Below are 17,972 nucleotides of genomic sequence, written 5' to 3'. Positions count from 1 at the left end.
ATTCTACAATCTAGATCTACACTTAAAGCAATATATGATTTAACACTCGATTTAATAGTTTTTTGTTTGTTTTTTTTCAAAACAGGATAAATGCCGAATTCTCACTTTGTGTTTATATCAGTGTAACTGAATGCTTATGGGTCACTGCATACTGATTATGTCTGAAGGTATTGCAAGAAAATATGCATTGGTTTCCAAGATGCGTATAACATTTTAAGGATGAGTTGCTCTGCAAAACACAATCACTGCCACAAATTTGCTCTTAATAAATCACTACATTTACAGCTCTATCTAGATGATATTATTCAAGCTTAACCGTGAAAAACAACTTCTCCATTTTACAGTTTCATCTATGTGCATGTGTATGTAGAGCTCTTTTGAGAGTGGGGCTAATGCTATATTTTGATGTGGAAGAACAGGAAATCATCGCATTGTTTATCATTCAGCTGTCTATGTTTCACTTCCTTGTTTGTAGGAAACAGCCTGCTCACAGCCCTAATTCCTACATATTTTACTCAAAGGCCACTCCCAGAACTGGGAATGTACAACATGTAGAAACACACTATTTTTTTCATACATATACACGTTTATTGCTGCTCATACATTCGGTGGAAATGCCAGTCTCAACACAGCGAATTTGCCCTCACTGCAAAAATAAAATGCAGCAGATTAAAAAAAAAAAAAGCTCCTATCTTGTATATATAAATCTGTGCGATACATCGTGCACTAATCTGTGCATGATATTTTACAAATATTTATTTTATAGTTTTGGTTTTGAAAATTGTATTCAAAAAATGCTGCGGTTATGAATAGTCCGAAGTATGGTGGTGCTCCATTTTGCCTCCTTGTAAAATACACTATATGGCTAAAAGTTTGTGGACACTCGACACCTATCACACTCAAATGTGGGTCTTACTCAAACTGTTGCCACAATGTTGGAAGCACATAACTGTATAGGATGTCTTTGTTTACGTTCCTGTCACCAGAACTAAGAGGCCCAAACCTGTTCCAGCATGACAATGCTCCTGTGCACAAAGCGAGCTCCATGAAGACATTGTTTGCAAAGGTTAGAGTAAAAGAGCTTGAATGGCCTGCACAGATCCCTGACCTCAACCCCACTGAACACCTCTGGAGTGAACTGGAATGCAGATTGCATAGATTAAGACTGGACTCTGATTTGATTATTGTAAAACATAAATTTTCTTCTTTTTAAAGCATTTTGTCATTCAGTTGCTGTAGTATCGCGGGTGGTTGCAAGGGTGTTGATATCTGGTTGCTGTAGTATTCCAGGTGGTTGCTAGGGTGATGCTAGCTGGTTGCTGTGGTATTCCAGGTGGTTGCTCGGGTGTTGGTGGGTGGGGCAGTAAACTTTTAATTATTTTCAATGTATGTCAGCTGACAAATGCTTAAATCATACAGGAATTAGAAAGCCAGACCTTTCAATAATAAAATAAAAATCAGATTGAATAAAAATCAGATAACAATAGTGCTATGCAGTGTGCAATCACTAATTAAGCTTCAAACCGTTTGAAACGTTCAGGATCACTATTATTATTTATCATGTTACACTGTCTTATTTTTCCCAGTTGTGTAAAATATTTACTTAATGCAAATACAACAAAAACTGCAAATGAGTAAAGATGAATGAGTGGCTAAAAGGTATGTAAATAAATGTCCGTGTCACATGACTACAGCCGAGGATGCATTCAGTTAAGTTACTTCATTAATCTTCTGTCCAACCGTATGTCATGAATATTACTAAATTACACAGAAAGTGGGCCACGCTGAATAGGATTAAAAATTAGGTAAATTATTTATTACATATCAGTGTAGGGTCACTGGAAGACTAGTCGTTAGGCCTGGGCACTCTCACCGCCCTGGCCCGGGTTCGATTCCTGCCCGGGAAACAACCCCTGCTGCTGGGGTTGCACAAGACAGTGCTGTGCCAGTCCCAAGCCCGGATAACAACAGATATGCTTGCATCTGGAAGGGCATCTGGCATAAAAACTGTGCCAAATCAAATATGCGGACTAATGATTCACTGAGGCGACCCCTAAAGGGAGCAGCCAAAAGAAGGACAACAGCATTTATTACATATCAATGTTATTCAAAATGTATAGTGGAGATGTGGGCGTGGCCTAATTATTTTGGTACAGAGGATGCGTGGCACAAATCGAGCAGGGGGCACGTACTGGGTAACCACGAACTGAAAGTTTAGATATAGCTAATGTGGAATAAATTGTGTTTTTGAGATAGGACGCTGATATTCATCATACAGAAGGTGCTACATGTAAGGTAAATGTGAACACTTTTCTATAAGACTTGCTATTAATACAGAAGTTTACCATGGCCCCAATAGGGCAGTAAACACGCATGTGTGGTACACATCTGGTAGCCTGACTACCCAAGGTTGAAATAATGGAAAGACAGAATATAAAACACTTTATATAACATAAATATACATAAACTACAATAGATTAAATACGCTACTAATACACAATATATACTAAACACTAAAATATAAACAAATCACTTATACTGGAGAAAAAATACAGGTTTGTGGAAGCACAGTGGATTAAAAACATACTCTATGGGATCATACGATAAGTACGAATCACAAATAGAATTCATACAAGTGTTATGAATATACTGGCTGGTATTTTAGTACTATATGTATGAATTTTTGTGAGACCTTGTTGCTAAGAGAAACTGGTTTACAGTGCTTGATTTGAGGAGAGAAGCTGTGAGGGACTGTAGTTCCCACAGGGTTTAAATCTAATTCACTAAAACTGTCCCTTTTGTAAACATCAGGAGTTCCTTAGCTGACATGATGTCTAAAAGTTATAGTATGAGTAAAGCACAAGTGCACCTACTGAGGAGGTGTTTATGCAAAAAATGTTTTTGCCTGTTGTGTTCTGAGCATCACTGTACTTTATATACAGTATAAGAAATGATAATTGAGAGGGTGTAACTATATACCCTGTACAGGTCAACATGGCATTACACAACTGTTAAATAACTTTTTACATTGTTAAGGTACATTGTTGTTTTTTTTTTAACTTATTTTTATTTTGAACCACAACACTGCATACAGTACAGTATTACAGTTTAACATGTTAGTCCTTTATATTCCAGCTGCAGTGACAGCAGTTCAGTCTCAGTTATATCAAACATGTTATGCAGAAAATGAAAACATCCAAGTACACCTAGTAAGACCAAAGAAAAGCAGAAAAAAAGAAAAACAAAATAAGGTAAAATAGATAAAAATAAGGTGGATAGAGAAGGGGGATGACCATGCTTGTGACAGTATAGCTCATTATTGAAATATTAAAGGCATAGCAGGGGCCCACTTCTTTAGAAAAGTTGTTTTTTGAAGTCGCAATGCATATGTGATTTGTTCCATTTCGTACAGCTCCCACACTTTTTGAATCCAGACATTGTATGATGGAGGGTCAGGTTTTAACCATCTGCATGTGATGCACTTAATAGCAGCGGCAAGTAGAATTTGTAATAAGTATATTTTGGATCTACCCTCAAAGCCCTCTGGGCATACACCTAGGAGGGCAACTATGGGATCTTCGGGGATTTCGTGATGGAACATTTCTTTAAGAGCATCAAATACGTCTTTCCAATAGTTTCTTAATTTTGGAAATGACCACAAAATATGGGTGTGATTACCAACATTCTGTCCACAATTTCTCCAACACTTGTCAGAGCAGGAAGGATTCCATTTTGCTATTATCTGTGGGGTTCGAAAAAGTCTAGTTATAATCTTCCATTTGAATTCCCTCCAGATATTAGAGTTGGTCACAAGATGTACATCACTGCAAGCTTCTTCCCAAGTTTCCAGGGGAATTGTTCTAATAATTTTGACCTCCCATTTCTCCTTTATCTGTAAGGTGTTATAAGAATTCTTAGACAGAAATAACAGGTATCCCTTAGAAATCATTTTTCTGACCACATGTCCAATTTGTATTTCTTTAAAAAAGAGCTCTATTGGAGAGGGGTTTTTGACCCTTTCTAATTCTGTATGTGTTGTAGGGAAATGTCTCAGTTGCAAATATCTGAAAAATTCAGACCTTGGGAGCATAAATTCATTTCTTAGTTGTTCAAATGATTTAAGTGCATCATTATGGAACATTTGATGCAGATAGCCAAGTCCATACTGAGACCACTGTTTGAAACAAGGTACATTGTTAAGTTGCTGGATGTATATGAATGCTGTAAATGGTAAGTGATAGGATTCAGAAAATATTCTCTAAAATAAAAAATGTTGTTATTTTACAGATAAACCTATTTTTAACTTAATGGAAGGATCACTGCTAATGTCACATATGCAAAAAGGTCAGACTCTACTGTTGAATCCATCTTTAATGTGTGTTGTTTCTTTCCATACATTTACACAAATTTACACTTAAAAGGTTAAAAAAAAAAGTCCATACTGTTCAAAAAGACCCTAGGGAAAAAAATATGCTAAGTATACTTGCAGCCAGACTAATTGTCAGTATAGTTTAAGTGTGTTAATGATTAGTTAACTTGAAGTGTGCTATTTTGGAACAACTAATTTTGTGCTAAGTATATTTTAGTTGTAAATAAATTGTAGTAAAGCATAACTTTAAGTGTATTTAGTGTACTTTTATGTGCTAAATTGGAACAACTTCAAGTATACTTAGTACACTTTAAGTATATGCCTGTGTAAGATAATTGCATGCTTGATTAGTGATATTAAAGTGTACTTTTTTGTATTACAAGTACATTACAAATTAAGAGTGTCTTCAAAACACACAAGCAATATACCATAAATATATTATTTTTGAGTAAAAATATGCTAATTCTTTTTTTCCCAATGCTGAATGCACTTCTTTTCAGGGTCATTACAATAAATAACATGTAACTTCAATAACAGACATCTGTATTTCAACCCAGTGGCATGACAACACCGGCCCTCGCGGTCAAAACACAGACCGGCCTCCGGGAATCCTCCCGCTGCTCCCGATTAGCCAACCCGGGCCTGCTACCACCCGCCACTTGCCCTGCTCCTCATCACTGGAGGAAGGAGAACTTCCTTCCTTCCAAGAATTGTTACTGTTGCCATCTGGTTGTTCACCGAGTTTCTGCCTCTTTTTTTCCCTGAAATCTCCGTCGTACCCTTTTCCAACATGGCGGGCATCTCGAGGCACAGCACCGAACTTTAGCAACGTCTCTCTATCGCTCTCTCTCACTCTCACGACTAGCTAGCTAGCTAATAGGCTAAGCTAACTGGAGACTGAGATGATGGCTAATTCGCGGCCTTGCTGTCAAAAACAAGAAGTGTGAATAGCAACTTTAAAAAATGCACAAATCCCCTCAGACAAGAGCACAAACAGTTAAACATCAACTACCAAGTCTGTAAACTGCAACGCTGCCTTTATAAATAGCTAGCTCTATGAAGTTAGCAATACCAAGCCAACTAAGTTCCCCGAACAATATTAAATCTATCGGATTAGCTAGTAGGCTAACTGTTAGCAGTCTGTAAGCTTCAGTCACAGCACTGATAGCGAGCTAAGCAAAATAGCATCGGCTAATGCTAATTTAATTGCTCATTTCGCCCAAAATTCATCTGAAACATTTCAAAAACACATTCGATAAAAGGTTACTTTCCTGTAGAACACATTTCCTTGTGTTCGTATGGTGTGCTGTTGGTATAAAATTAGTCATGGATTGATGTTTATACATTGGACCTCTCTCTGACATTGTATAAATTTATTAAAATACTTAAATCACAATTACAAGAGTAGCCTTTTGTGCAGTGCATACACTTCATTTAAAAATCTTTTAAATGGGCTTTCAACGCATTTATCATATGTTTTATTACTTTCTGAAAGCAGTAATGAAGTGAATTGCAAGCATGAAGAAGTCCACTTAAAAATTACTCCAAAATTTAACTTAAAGTATACTACAACTTCTGGTTATTTAATAATGTACTTTGAAGGTATACTTTCAATGCATTGTTACAATGGTCATTTTCAGCACACAGTTAAAAATAATACTAAAATATATTTACATAAAGTGCAAATAAATACACTTTTAAAAAAATAAACAAAACTTTCAATTCAAGTATATTTTTGTAAAATATATTTTTAGAAAATATACTAAATTACAATTATTTTAAAGTGTGTTAAAAGTTGTATGGTAAAAATAGGTAAAAGCATAGTGGTAATACACTTTTTATATATTTAAAGTTAGTACAATTTTTTGTTAGTATATTTGCAATGTACTATTGAAACAGGAAATATATTACAAATACAATAAAGTATACTTTTTTTCACTAGGGGATGCTTGTCACTTTTTTTTTGGAACTTATATCATGAGAAAATAATTACAGAGTACTTTCATTCAAAGTATATACAATACATAAAATCTCAACTATAGTTACCCAAGAATCACTGTCTAATAAGGTGGAAATGTGAATGAATTAAGATTAGATTCTTCTAAGATTTGTATATAGGTCTCTTGCTGCTAATAACATGGGGGTGGTTGTATTTTCCTGTAAAACCTATTCAGTTGAGCAGGAAACCATGAAAAGAGGGTGGGTGGGTCTCATTTCAATTCTGTCTGCAGAAAACATGTTGCAAGCAAAGCCAGTCAGTCTTCATTGTCTGAACCCTGTATGATTCTTGCATAAAACATTTTACAGTTTTGGGACAATGGTAAAAATTTGCCAGTCACTGTGACTCCCCTGTTGCCAAAACTACAATCTTCTCAGCATCAGCACTCATGTCATCAATGGCAGAGTTGATGGTTTGCAGCATGACAGTAAAGGAGTGACTCACAGCTCTGGCTTGCCGTGGCATGGCCAGTTCCACCAGTCTCTTAGTGGCTGTGATGGTGTCCTTCTCAGATGCTGCAAGCCGCTTCTTCACTTCGTTCTTGCTGACCTCCACTGAGAGGATGCATGTCCGAAGTGCCTTGAGCTTGGCAGAGTCTATTCCCCGTTGCCGTGCAAGCCTCTCCACAGACTCATTGTCCAGGCAGAAAGACATCTGGGCCTTTGTTAAGATTCGTACCGCAACACTCACATCCACCATGGACGCCACCATGGGTACAGGAATAGCAGAAACACCACCAGAAAGTGAGGCTGCAGCCCACCCCAGAGCCTTGAAGGCATCCTTTTTCTGGGCCACTATGGTAGGAGAGAAGGTAGGCAAAGCCAGCAGAAGAGCAAAGGCCCTTACTTCTGGAATATCACCCTGCATTACTTCTAAGAGCTTTAGGAAGTCCAGCTTTTCCAAAGTGGAGGGATGCACAAGGAAGACTTTTGGCAAAGCCACTCCTTCAGCTTTCATCACCTCCAGGCTAGCTTGTCTTTTGGCCTCCAGGCTTTTCTCAGTGTCCTTTTCAGATGCCAATAAAGCAAAGTACAAGGCTTCTTTCTGCAGTGAACGTGCCTCTCTCCAGACAGCCACAGTGCTCGGACTAGGAGTTTGAGTAAAGGTCATGATTGTGATGTTATATCGTGGGATTTTATAGCGCTCAATGTAGTTCTCAGGGTCAAAAGAGTCATCATTGGGGATCATGGGCAAATCCCACAGACGGAAATCTCGATGCTTGGGATTTGGGAATACAGCCAGTTCTTCTGGGGCTGCAGTGGATGGACAGAGAGCTGCTCCTTCATCACCAACACCAAGCCCCCTGAGGGAGTTAATAAACGCTGCTTTCTCTGGCCCTCTGGCCCCAGTGATTGCAATATTTATACGACTTATCAACAGGTCTTCAACAGCATCCTTTATGTCTGAAAAGTTGTTCTTCTCAATAGACTCTTTCAGGGTCTCCAAGAGGTTAAGACTCTTCAACACATCTGCCATGTCTCCTGTTGTGATCTGTGATGAAGTTTTGCAGTATATTTGGAGTTAATGTATGTATGTCCATAACATTACTCAGTTATTACTCAGAATGATAAATTATAAAGCTTCCTCCTTATTTTATACAGCTTCCCTCTTTATTTTCTCAGGAAAAAAGGTTCTTATAGGTTCTAGGTAAAACACATTAACAGAGGGCTTTCAGAGGGGGCTTCAAGAAGCACCTATTTACAAAGACCCTTAACTATCCAAGATACCTTCAGGAAACCTTTATTAAAGAGTTTAGTATACAGAAGTATATATACAGTATGCATATATATATAGTTTAGCAGTACAAACCATAGGCATATACTCAGCCAAAAAGTCCTCTCAGGAGACCTTTGGAGGCCTCATAAAAGCTATAAGCGTTCCCCCAGAGGGAAAAACTGAAGAACCATTTTGGGTTCTGAATGGATCCTTTCTTTTTCCAAGAGTGTGTATCTTATAAGCATATTGAATTACCAGCTATATATTAATTGTTCATCAGTCTAACATACTAATGCATTAATGTTGTAGGCTTTTAGCTAAAACATAGCCACAGTACACATTGTATCTAGATGCGTAATTATTCCGATATTATTACTTACCTGGAATTTTCCAAAAAGACACTCTGGGTAGTTTATAATAGAAAGATAAATAGTTTGTCACATAGTTTGTCACAGTAGAGGCAGTCCTGACATTTTGTCGTGACTATTTAAAGATGCTCTTCAGTATGTGGAACATTCTAATCCTATTAGCTAAGACTTAATCCGCTTACATATCCACAGAAACACAGCAGCTTTCAATACCCACATATATCAAGTAATGTGAGGAGAACATATTTGGAAATGCAAAACAAAAGTCTTTTTTTTTTTTTTTTTTTTTTTTTTTACTATTTAAGTGTTTGTAGTTAATAGTACAACAGCTTGTACTTAATAGTAATTCTTAACAATCAAATGAATAAATGAATTCTATTAGTTCATAATATTACTGAAAGTAGAACACTACCACACAAAATAATAATGTGAAAAAAGTTCTATATAATGACCAAAGAGTAAATCATTTGGATTTTTTATGTTTTGGATTTTTTCATTTAAATGTTTTATTATGATGGTCTAAATTGTTGTAGATACTTTATTTATCATCCATAATGAAAGCATCTTCCTTATATTATTAAGAAGGACAGCAATTGGTTTGTTGGCTATAATCACATGAACATGGCCTAAACTTTTCCTGGTTTAAAATGTAGACTCTATTTCTGATGTAAACTCTTTTATGTTTCATAAACGTAATAGCCATTTATGCCAGAAGTGGGCAGTGTTACACTGTGTATCCATACTCAGAGGCCACTTTATTAGGTGCTTCTAACTTACACATACACACCCTCAAACGTTTTATTCCATAAATAAAGATAAAGGTCAGTTTATGACACTAACTGTTGCTTTATTTCATTCAGTTCAGATGATTACAATCAGTGAATCCTTCATGAACAAGAATAGTACATATTTACAGTATTAAACAATGAAAGGTTTTAAAACTGTTTCTAGACCTGCAATATTCATATAATTTTAAAGAAACTTTGTATTCTTGAGATTTATTTTTCATGATTGGCTATACTGCCATGTATGCAGTATTATGCTAATTTTTGGAAGAAAATGTAAATAAAAGCCTGAAACAAAGAAACTAGCAGGCTTTTATTTACATTTTCTTCCAAAAATTAGCATTGTGCCTTGCAGAAGCAGTTGCTCAACTTTTCTACTTTTAAGGCAATCGAAAAGACATATGTACATTGTTTCAAAATAGGGGAAGTGGGTTGTTCAGTGTTCAGAAAAAGCAGAATTGAAACAAACAGAATTGAAAAAAAACATAGTCTGTTTTACATATTAGTAATGCAAATCTTTATGCTGCATTTCAGGCAAATGGAACTTGACTCAGAACATAAATAGCAAAATCTTTACTCAATCAATCATTCATAGTTAAAATGCGAGAGCCATTCTTCACTGTCCTTCTTCACTGTAAACCATGAGTACTGGTTTAAACCTGCACTTCCTCTAACTCCACTTGCTTCTGGCTCTCCATCCCACCCTCTAGACCCTGATCCACTCTATCTTGCTTTACTTCACGCTGTTTCATTTCATCCGGCTTCACTCCATCCTGCAAGGTCTCAACTTCCTCTCCTTCACTCTGCTTTTTTAGCTGAATCTCTGCATAATCACTCTCCACTTTCTGTGGCTTTAAGTCTCCATCAGCTTTCTTCTGTAAAAGTGAGTAGTTGATAGAGGCGTAGTCAACTTCCTTTACTTCTCCTGCTCGTTCTATCTTCCCACTATTTAATGCAGATGTGTTTGTGGAGACCTCAGCAGGAGTCTGTACTTGAAGAGGGGCCTGTTCATCTGCCTGGTCTTCATCAGACTGCATCATGGGAAAAAAATATTAAGCTTGAACTTTTCAGCAATGGCCATTTCTTTTAAAGCACCTCTTATGACTGAATGGATTTTTTTTCTTTTCCCACATGCACTACATTTAATAAGTAAAGGCAAGGATTCTCTGATATTATAAGTTGTTCTTTTTTGACTGCTCCCGCTAGGGGTCACCACAGCAGATCACTGGTCCCCATATTTGATTTGGCACAGTTCTTACACCAGATGCCCTTCCTGACACACCCCTCCCCAATTTCATCCTGGCTTGGGACCGCCACTGGGAGTGCACTGTAGTGTGCAACCCCAGTGGCTGGGGTTGGTTCCCAGGCCGGGAATCAAACCCAGGCCGTGGTGGTGAGAGCGCCATGGCCTAACGACTAGTCCTCCAAGGACCCATTCTCTGCTATTATAAGTATGGGACATAAATAATGAAGTTAATTTTGAGAAACATATGGCTCTACAGTGGCAGCTGGTTTAGGATGGGAGGACAAAAAAAAATTCTACTACCTATCAATAACTTGGCATTACTATTATGGTTGAGCCTTACAGCACAGTGTCTCATCATAGGCATAAAACTCTTATGTATACATGCCTGAACACACTCATTGAAAAGCATATAGGTGGCACCATTTGTGATTGCTATTTTTTTATGTGTTTCAAGTATGTAAGCGAGTCAAGCCTGTGTCTCTTTCAATTACTAATTGCTAGAAAAGCTGCATGTGCCATTAACCAGCTCTTTTATTCAAATCACACAAAACTTATGGTTCTGCCACTTGTTCCTTTGTTTGATTGGACAATGTTAGCTTAGTTTATTTACTTCTAATTTCTTCTTGAAAGGCATTTTGAAAAATCAGTGATCAAGAAAGTAATCCACTTTGCTCATGTTTTATGACACCCGCAACTGTATTTCATGTGCTCCTTATTCATACAGATAATATGCTATGGTGGTGACAGGGAATAGGACTTAAATAAATTAGCCCCATGCACACCAAATCCAGCGGCATTTCAAGCGGTGTAATCACCTGACATGACTGTCACTAAGAAGCTGCATGAATCTACAGTCTGGGTTAGAAATAAATCAGCCCCAGTCTCTACTTCATACCATTCTGTGTATCTTTACTTACAACCACTTATTCTTTGTTTCACAAAAGTAAAAAATAGTCCACTATGAGCCATTGGTTAACATTTGATGGACATTTGATGGATATTGATGCAAACATTGTGTCATTTTCATTATTATTTTTTCTTTGAATGAGAAGGAGGGCTTTGCTCTGCTAGCCATTTATACCAGGCTCTGTTTGCTCTCTGTCATTTTTAGAGGCTTCCACAAGATGAAATAATAAATGATAAGATCTTACCGGGTCATGTTCACTTTTAACAGCCTCTAAGATAATATTTTCTTTTTGTTTTGCATCTGTTGTTCTGCACCTGCACAGAAAATGCGTGAAGCAATATTGTGCAAAATATACAGGCTTCTGTAAATCATACTGCATATGCATGAGGATTCCCATGTGACTCTGAAATAGCTGTCAATATTAACTAGAGAATTGTTTATTAACTATTCTAGAATTTCATCTTTGCATGTCAACACAAAAAGTGCCACATGCAAAGACAGATATACAGTATGCATACAAACAAATTTGTACATATTAGTATTACTATCACCAGCAGTGGCAACAGGTAGTAATACACAGACTAGACTCCTAAATTAGGCAACTATAATCCATTAGTATATAACAAAAATGACATGGCTTGAATTAAAAAAGTAATGGAAATTCTTCCGCAATCACAACATTTACCACTCTGACAAAAGAAACAACTAACAATTTAGAAAAACATTGATTCGATCATAAAATCAGAATCTAAATTAATTCATACTGTACCTGTTGCAGATGATCACAAAGCACGACACAGTAGAGAAAATAATGGTTGAACAAATCACTCCCAACAAAAATATGAGAACAGTCCTCAGGTCCAAGTGCATGATAGCAGCTAGGTCATCTTTACATGTAGAATGTGACATAAATATATAAATATGTGAATTACAAACTACAACCAGCAAAAGTTAGTGAACACTGGTCACAGTAATAACAAATATAAGCTTAGACTTATTTATGATTTGAGTTTAGCATTTCTTGACACAGCTTAACACATATTTTTCTTCTTATATTCCTTTTCATCCAGGATGGTGAAAATGAGACAACTGCTGTCTTTGGATTGTCTCCTGATTGCAGTTTTGTAAGAACTGACAAGCCAAATTGGATGAAAAGTAGAGTTAAACATTAGTGTAGGTGCAAGAGCAAACACACAACATCATTTCTTAGTTCTGCTAGTGTTTTTTTTTTTTATTACATATGCAATGAGGAACATGTCTCATTCTCATTTAGTGTTTTCTGATCAGTTTATAGTTCTAAACACTTTCTGCCTGTTTCCATATTAAACTCTCGGGATGATGCTAAATCTAACCCATTCATAGGCAATGTTTAAAAGATCTGCACTTAATAATAATGCTGTCATTTGTAAAGTCTGAGAATAGGCAGTGAAAGTGGAGACTCTTCTTGGTAATTCCCCCTGTATATGCACTAGTGAATTACCTCTTTTCACTTTTACTTTAACAAAGTAACTAAATGTTCCTTTCAAAGACAAAAACATTGGCCCTTTCTCAAAATCCAAGTTAGACAATGAGTCCTGAGCAATGAGTCCTTGCTGAAATGAGAGGTTTATTAAAACCAGAATCATTGTAGTAGTAGTCCTGGCACTAAGGATACTACATTCACTTTCCCAGATGTTAAAGGTACAAAAGATGTCCTCTTGAGGGTACCACCTCAGTGACAAGCAGTGATAGCTAATTTCCGTTTTCTAAATGTATGGAATGAACATCATATAGGGGATGCAATTAATTTATCTAAAAAAGAAGCCATCTTAAAAAAAATTAACATCCCTGAATAAATGATAATGGTTGCATCATGCGTTAAGAATTTACATCTTTCTGGCTTGACAGTTTAGCTTCAACACAGCAAATTTCCCCACTTACTGAATATGTTACTTATTTTTTCTGAGACTATTTTTACTCTTACAAAGTTCCTAAAAGCTATTTCTCAGTATCTGTTTGTGTAAACTAAAACTTGTGTGTGTGCTTTCTTGGATGACTTCAGTGGTTTCAGCCTCAGAAGCTCCACCCACAGGATACAGAGTGCCTGATATCTTTTGTATACTTTCTGACCACTGTCTTCAGTATGATAAAGGTTGTGATCTGAGTGGTTCTCTGCACTTCTGTGTGCTGGTTTCCAGCCGTAAAATAAACATTTTAACACAGCAACACAATGAACTTTTCAGAGCAGTACATAATCCCTGGATTGATATATGTTAACAGAATCCTGCCTTTAAAAGCTTTTTAAAAAGTTTGTTTCCAAGCGATGAGTTAACAAAATAATGTTGTGTGTTTGGTAACAGTTTGTCGTAAAGGACCATGGTTGGTCATTGGCTATGTCAGTTAAATTGCCTCGTTCTTTGCGTTCTTTGAAATCAGATAGTTCTTGGGTATGTTTAATGACTAAATATAACAAACTCTCTAGCAAAGCTAGCGGTCTGGCTTCTGAGACTGTATGATTGTACCTTTGTTTTCCCTGCCAGCTTTACTTTCACATTCTGGAGTGTTGTGGGCCTTAGAATGATCTGAGGAGGGCAAAGTCATGTGAAGATATCAGAGAAAATAAGCAGCTTAGATTACCAGAAAAAAAATCATATAATTAGATACATTTGGAAGATAGCACTTTACAATAAGGTCCACAAAGCATTTATTAGTCTGTAACCCATGCTTTCATAAGTAAGGAATAAAAAATTACTGGGTGTGCTATTATAGGAAAATAATCAGTGAAGAGGTGGTGTGATATGGTCCAACACCAGATGTGGTTAATGTTGCCACCCAGAAGCTGATTAATTTCCAAGTAAGTAAGTTGTTACTATAGAAACAATAATGCATTAGAAGATTAGCAGATTAATATAAACGTGTGATTTGCCTTGCAGCTGACATTATGTCAAATCTGATGTTGCTGAAAACTAATCAACACCTTCTAATAAATCAGATTTGAGGATTCAACAACACTGTGGTATAAGAATGAATTAATACACTGATCTTTAACTCATCAGGAAATAATGGAGCATATTTAATAACAGCCAATTGTGTCATATATGAATAGATATTAATAATGGCAACAGTAAATATATAACAAAGTGTTACCAGTTAAATTAATTACTTATTTGCATTCAGAAAGAAACATGAAACTCATTTCCTAGTTTCAAGGCCCTGGTTGTGTTAATGGAAATGTTGCCATAGTCCACATTACAACTGACAACAGCATCATGTATGTCAGTGGAGGGAGTGAAGGTCAGATATGAGGTTATGTTACCATCTGAAGTGGTATTAGTTGGTTGAGTGACACTGTTTCTGTCTTCCTTCTTATCATCTGTTGCATTTGGACTGGGACTGGGGCTTGGATACAGGGCTGAACAGTTCGGTGTTCCCTTACATCCAGTACTTAATTTAGTTTCCCCAGTTGTCACTATAGAAATAAAGCACATTTCTTGGGCTGAGACTCAGTTACATCTATTACATTGAAAAGCATTTAGTATGTGTGTGTGTGTGTGTGTGTTTGTGTGTATATATATATATATATATATATGTGTGTGTGTGTGTGTGTGTATGTGACATAAGTTACACACACACACACACACATAAATGTATGCTCTGTACCTGAGAGACATGCAGTAATGTTAATAGCCTCTTTTAACAACTTGAACAATGTGGAAATAGACAAGACATTCATAGACCTTAAACTCACTAATACCAAAGCTCTGAATTTAACATCTACTGCTTTAAAAAGAGCAACTATGAATTTAAAATGTTCACATTTAACATTTCTCTAAGCTACTACATTTCAGCTGAGAAGCACTGTCACTGAACAAAGCCACATCAGCAGGCATGAGTTTCTACAGTACTATCTATAACTTTCTAAAAGATATTAATCAAGAAGTGGCTGACTTAAAGCTTTGTCAGAACTATTGCTGTTTACCTAACATTTTAAGAGAACTATGTTGAAAAAAGTATAAGTAAGGAATAAAATGCAACTGGATGTTCTGTTATAGGAAAATACTCAATGATGGGGTGAAGTGAAATTAAAGATTAATTTAAGGAGATTAATTAAAGAATAGAACATCTACAGTCCCCCAAAGTATTGGAATGGCAAGGTCAATTCTTTTGTATTTGCTACATACTGAAGACATTTGGGTTTGAGAGCAATATGAGACGATATCAGAATCTCAGCTTTTATTTCCTGATACCTGATGTGTTAAACAACTTAGAACATTTTTGAAGTGATCAAAAAAATTTAACATGTGACTGGCAGATGTTTCTTGTTGCCCAGACATGCCCTGTCATATTGATTGTTTAAAAAATTAACATCTCTGAAGAAATATAGAGGCCATACCACAAGTTGCAAGCAAGGGATATGCAACCAAATATTACGTGTTATTTACTGTAAGACTATTTGTTCCAATACTTTTGCTCACTTTAAACTTAGGTGAACTCCTACAAAAAGGTGCCATGTTCTAAGTTGTTTAACACATTGAGATATACATATCAGGAAATGAGTGCAGAAATTTTGATCTATCATCTCAAATTCATCTTTTGATATTAAACCCAAATGTCTTCAGTGTATAGCAAAAACAAAAGAATCAGCCAGGTTGTTCCAATACTTTCGGAGGGGACTGTATATGTCTGTCTATTCAGTTTGCAAACAGATACTACAGACTGACTAGTTCTTTGTAGCCTGATACTGAACAATATACTGTATCTATACGCAAATTAAGTGCACCTCCTAGAAAATACTGCTGATCTTAGACTCATTCTCATTAATCAGGAAGCTTGTTACTCTTCTAGTTTTCACTTATTCTACATACATAGTAGCAGTATGAGGGGACCTTATATAATTTTGGAGAAAACACAAAGAAAAATGGTTTTGTTGAATAATGATGAAGCATTATTTGACTAATTTAACAGAAAAGTGATACCTTGATTTGTCTCTGAATAAGAGGTATGCTCCTCCCCTGGACTGGGGCTTGTGTCATTATCCCCATTTGTCCCTTAAAAGAAAAAAAAAATAGAAGTTTGTTACTGTATGAAGGAAAGGAGTATGCATTAGCAATTGTTTATTGTATTACCTTTAAAAAAAAAAAATTCTGAATAGGTACAGTGTGTGTGTAGTCATATGCATACATGCTATGGTAGGGAGCAGCACCTACCTTTGGCCTTTAGAGTGATTGTGAAGAGCAAAACAAAGATTATTAGCATATTCATCTCTCAGCATTCACTTGGATCCAAACCAGATCTGCACATAATTAAAAACATGCTTTACATATACCAGTCTCTCTATCTTATAAATCAATAGGAACAAGAAATCATTTTAGTAGTGTATTAACAAATGATTATGTATCCTCTAGAGAAGATTTTAATATTTATTTATAGACTGTGAGCAATGCCAGCACCATTAAAAAATTGCCTTGGTAACCCCAAGGAAGATCCATATGCTCTCGCCTTATATTGGTAACTTTGATACTATTTGTCTTAGTGCTTATAGAAAAGAAGTAGAAAGTAACAACTAAAAAGCCACAATATGCTTCTTATTACTATCTACTATCATCATTACTATAAACTTGCATTTAAAAGCCAAACAAACTCACCTCTTTCTGACACGTCCTCCTTTCTCCAGGGCTTTTTTGAGTGTTGTCAGAGTTTGTGCGTTGTTGCAGGCTGTTCTAACTGCTTTCACATCCTTCCTCACACTTTTAAAAGCACTTCCACCTTTTACTTGCCTCTAAATATTTCTTTGCACAAGTTTTCTAACCACAAGTACAGCCTCTCATGCATGACGGACTACTGCCCTGGTCTCACATACACCACAGTTTTTTGTCTAATATAATCTTGAAAACACTTTCCCATGACCTTTAAATATATTTTTTATCCTAGAAAAAAGCAAATAAATCTTTCACTTAATAACCTTTTTGTACACAGAAATTTAGCTCACATTTCCTTAAACAACTGTTTCTTATGGCGAACTTATAATTGAGGGTTATTTGGTGTGGGCCACTCTAAAACTCTCATTGAAACACAAAACAAGCAGTGTTCATGGCAGGTCCCAATCCTAGCTAGGTCTCTCCTACTGTACAGTAGTTATGAGCTACGGAAGCTGAAGTCGACCATATGCTTCCTCCATTACACATGAATCCACAATGTGTTGCAAAACTGTAACATCATTAGAGATACTATCCTCCAGAGAGCAGGGCCAAATACACTCTTCTCAGGCTCCTGGACCTTTATGACTCTGGTATCAGAATTGAAATTCAAGGTCTCACAACGACGTATGAAAATAGTACAGTAATATGGGAAATTACTCTTAAAAAAAAAAAAAGGGAACAAAAACACTGATGGTAATCTCTGACCACATCACATATTCAAGATCACTTCGCTGCCTCAAGACCAGCGGATCACGTGAAATGAAACCATATGTTAATAACTACCAAAAATAGGCCCTTGTGCTGGCATGTAATAATGCTAAATTTACACCAATACCTAGTATTTTCTATGTTTTTTTGTTGTTGTTGTTGTTGTTTTTCAGTGTTTTTTAATTGTAGATATATT

At 36.3% G+C, this 17,972-nt stretch overlaps 2 protein-coding genes across 3 annotated transcripts; both read right to left on the bottom strand.

The window, feature by feature from the left end:
* Positions 1–6,514: 6,514 nt before the first annotated feature.
* On the bottom strand, positions 6,515–7,871 carry irgq2 (immunity-related GTPase family, q2). The gene has a single exon (XM_026934602.2). It carries the CDS (start codon positions 7,842–7,844, stop codon positions 6,705–6,707), a length of 1,140 nt encoding a protein of 379 aa, XP_026790403.1. The 5' UTR covers positions 7,845–7,871; the 3' UTR covers positions 6,515–6,704.
* Positions 7,872–9,543: 1,672 nt separating this feature from the next.
* LOC113539157 (uncharacterized) lies at positions 9,544–17,910 on the bottom strand. Of its 2 annotated transcripts, XM_026934732.3 has the most exons (8): positions 17,015–17,910; positions 16,577–16,662; positions 16,346–16,417; positions 14,686–14,838; positions 13,892–13,951; positions 12,160–12,277; positions 11,635–11,704; positions 9,544–10,268 (listed from the first exon to the last, which is right to left on the bottom strand). In XM_026934732.3, exons 2-8 carry the CDS (start codon positions 16,629–16,631, stop codon positions 9,891–9,893), a joined length of 906 nt encoding a protein of 301 aa, XP_026790533.3. In that variant the 5' UTR covers positions 16,632–16,662; positions 17,015–17,910; the 3' UTR covers positions 9,544–9,890. The 2 variants fall into 2 exon arrangements, with proteins under 2 accessions (XP_026790533.3, XP_034166489.2); XM_034310598.2 differs by lacking the exon at positions 14,686–14,838.
* Between the last annotated feature and the right edge of the window lie 62 nt (positions 17,911–17,972).

Source organism: Pangasianodon hypophthalmus, chromosome 14 (genome assembly GCF_027358585.1).
Source record: "Pangasianodon hypophthalmus isolate fPanHyp1 chromosome 14, fPanHyp1.pri, whole genome shotgun sequence".
NCBI classification, from domain to species: domain Eukaryota; kingdom Metazoa; phylum Chordata; class Actinopteri; order Siluriformes; family Pangasiidae; genus Pangasianodon; species Pangasianodon hypophthalmus.
The sequence above is the reverse complement of the archived record's forward strand: the minus strand, read 5'-3'. Positions and strand labels throughout refer to the sequence as shown.

Excerpts from the sequence above, each read along its gene's own strand:
- irgq2 (XM_026934602.2), bottom strand. The coding sequence starts at position 7,844 with ATGGCAGATGTGTTGAAGAGTCTTAACCTCTTGGAGACCCTGAAAGAG.
- LOC113539157 (XM_026934732.3), bottom strand. The coding sequence starts at position 16,631 with ATGAATATGCTAATAATCTTTGTTTTGCTCTTCACAATCACTCTAAAG. Across the intron at positions 16,418-16,576 it reads AATCACTCTAAAGGCCAAAG|GGACAAATGGGGATAATGAC; the intron begins GTAGGTGCTGCT and ends TTTTCTTTTAAG. Across the intron at positions 14,839-16,345 it reads TTATTCAGAGACAAATCAAG|TGACAACTGGGGAAACTAAA; the intron begins GTATCACTTTTC and ends TTATTTCTATAG.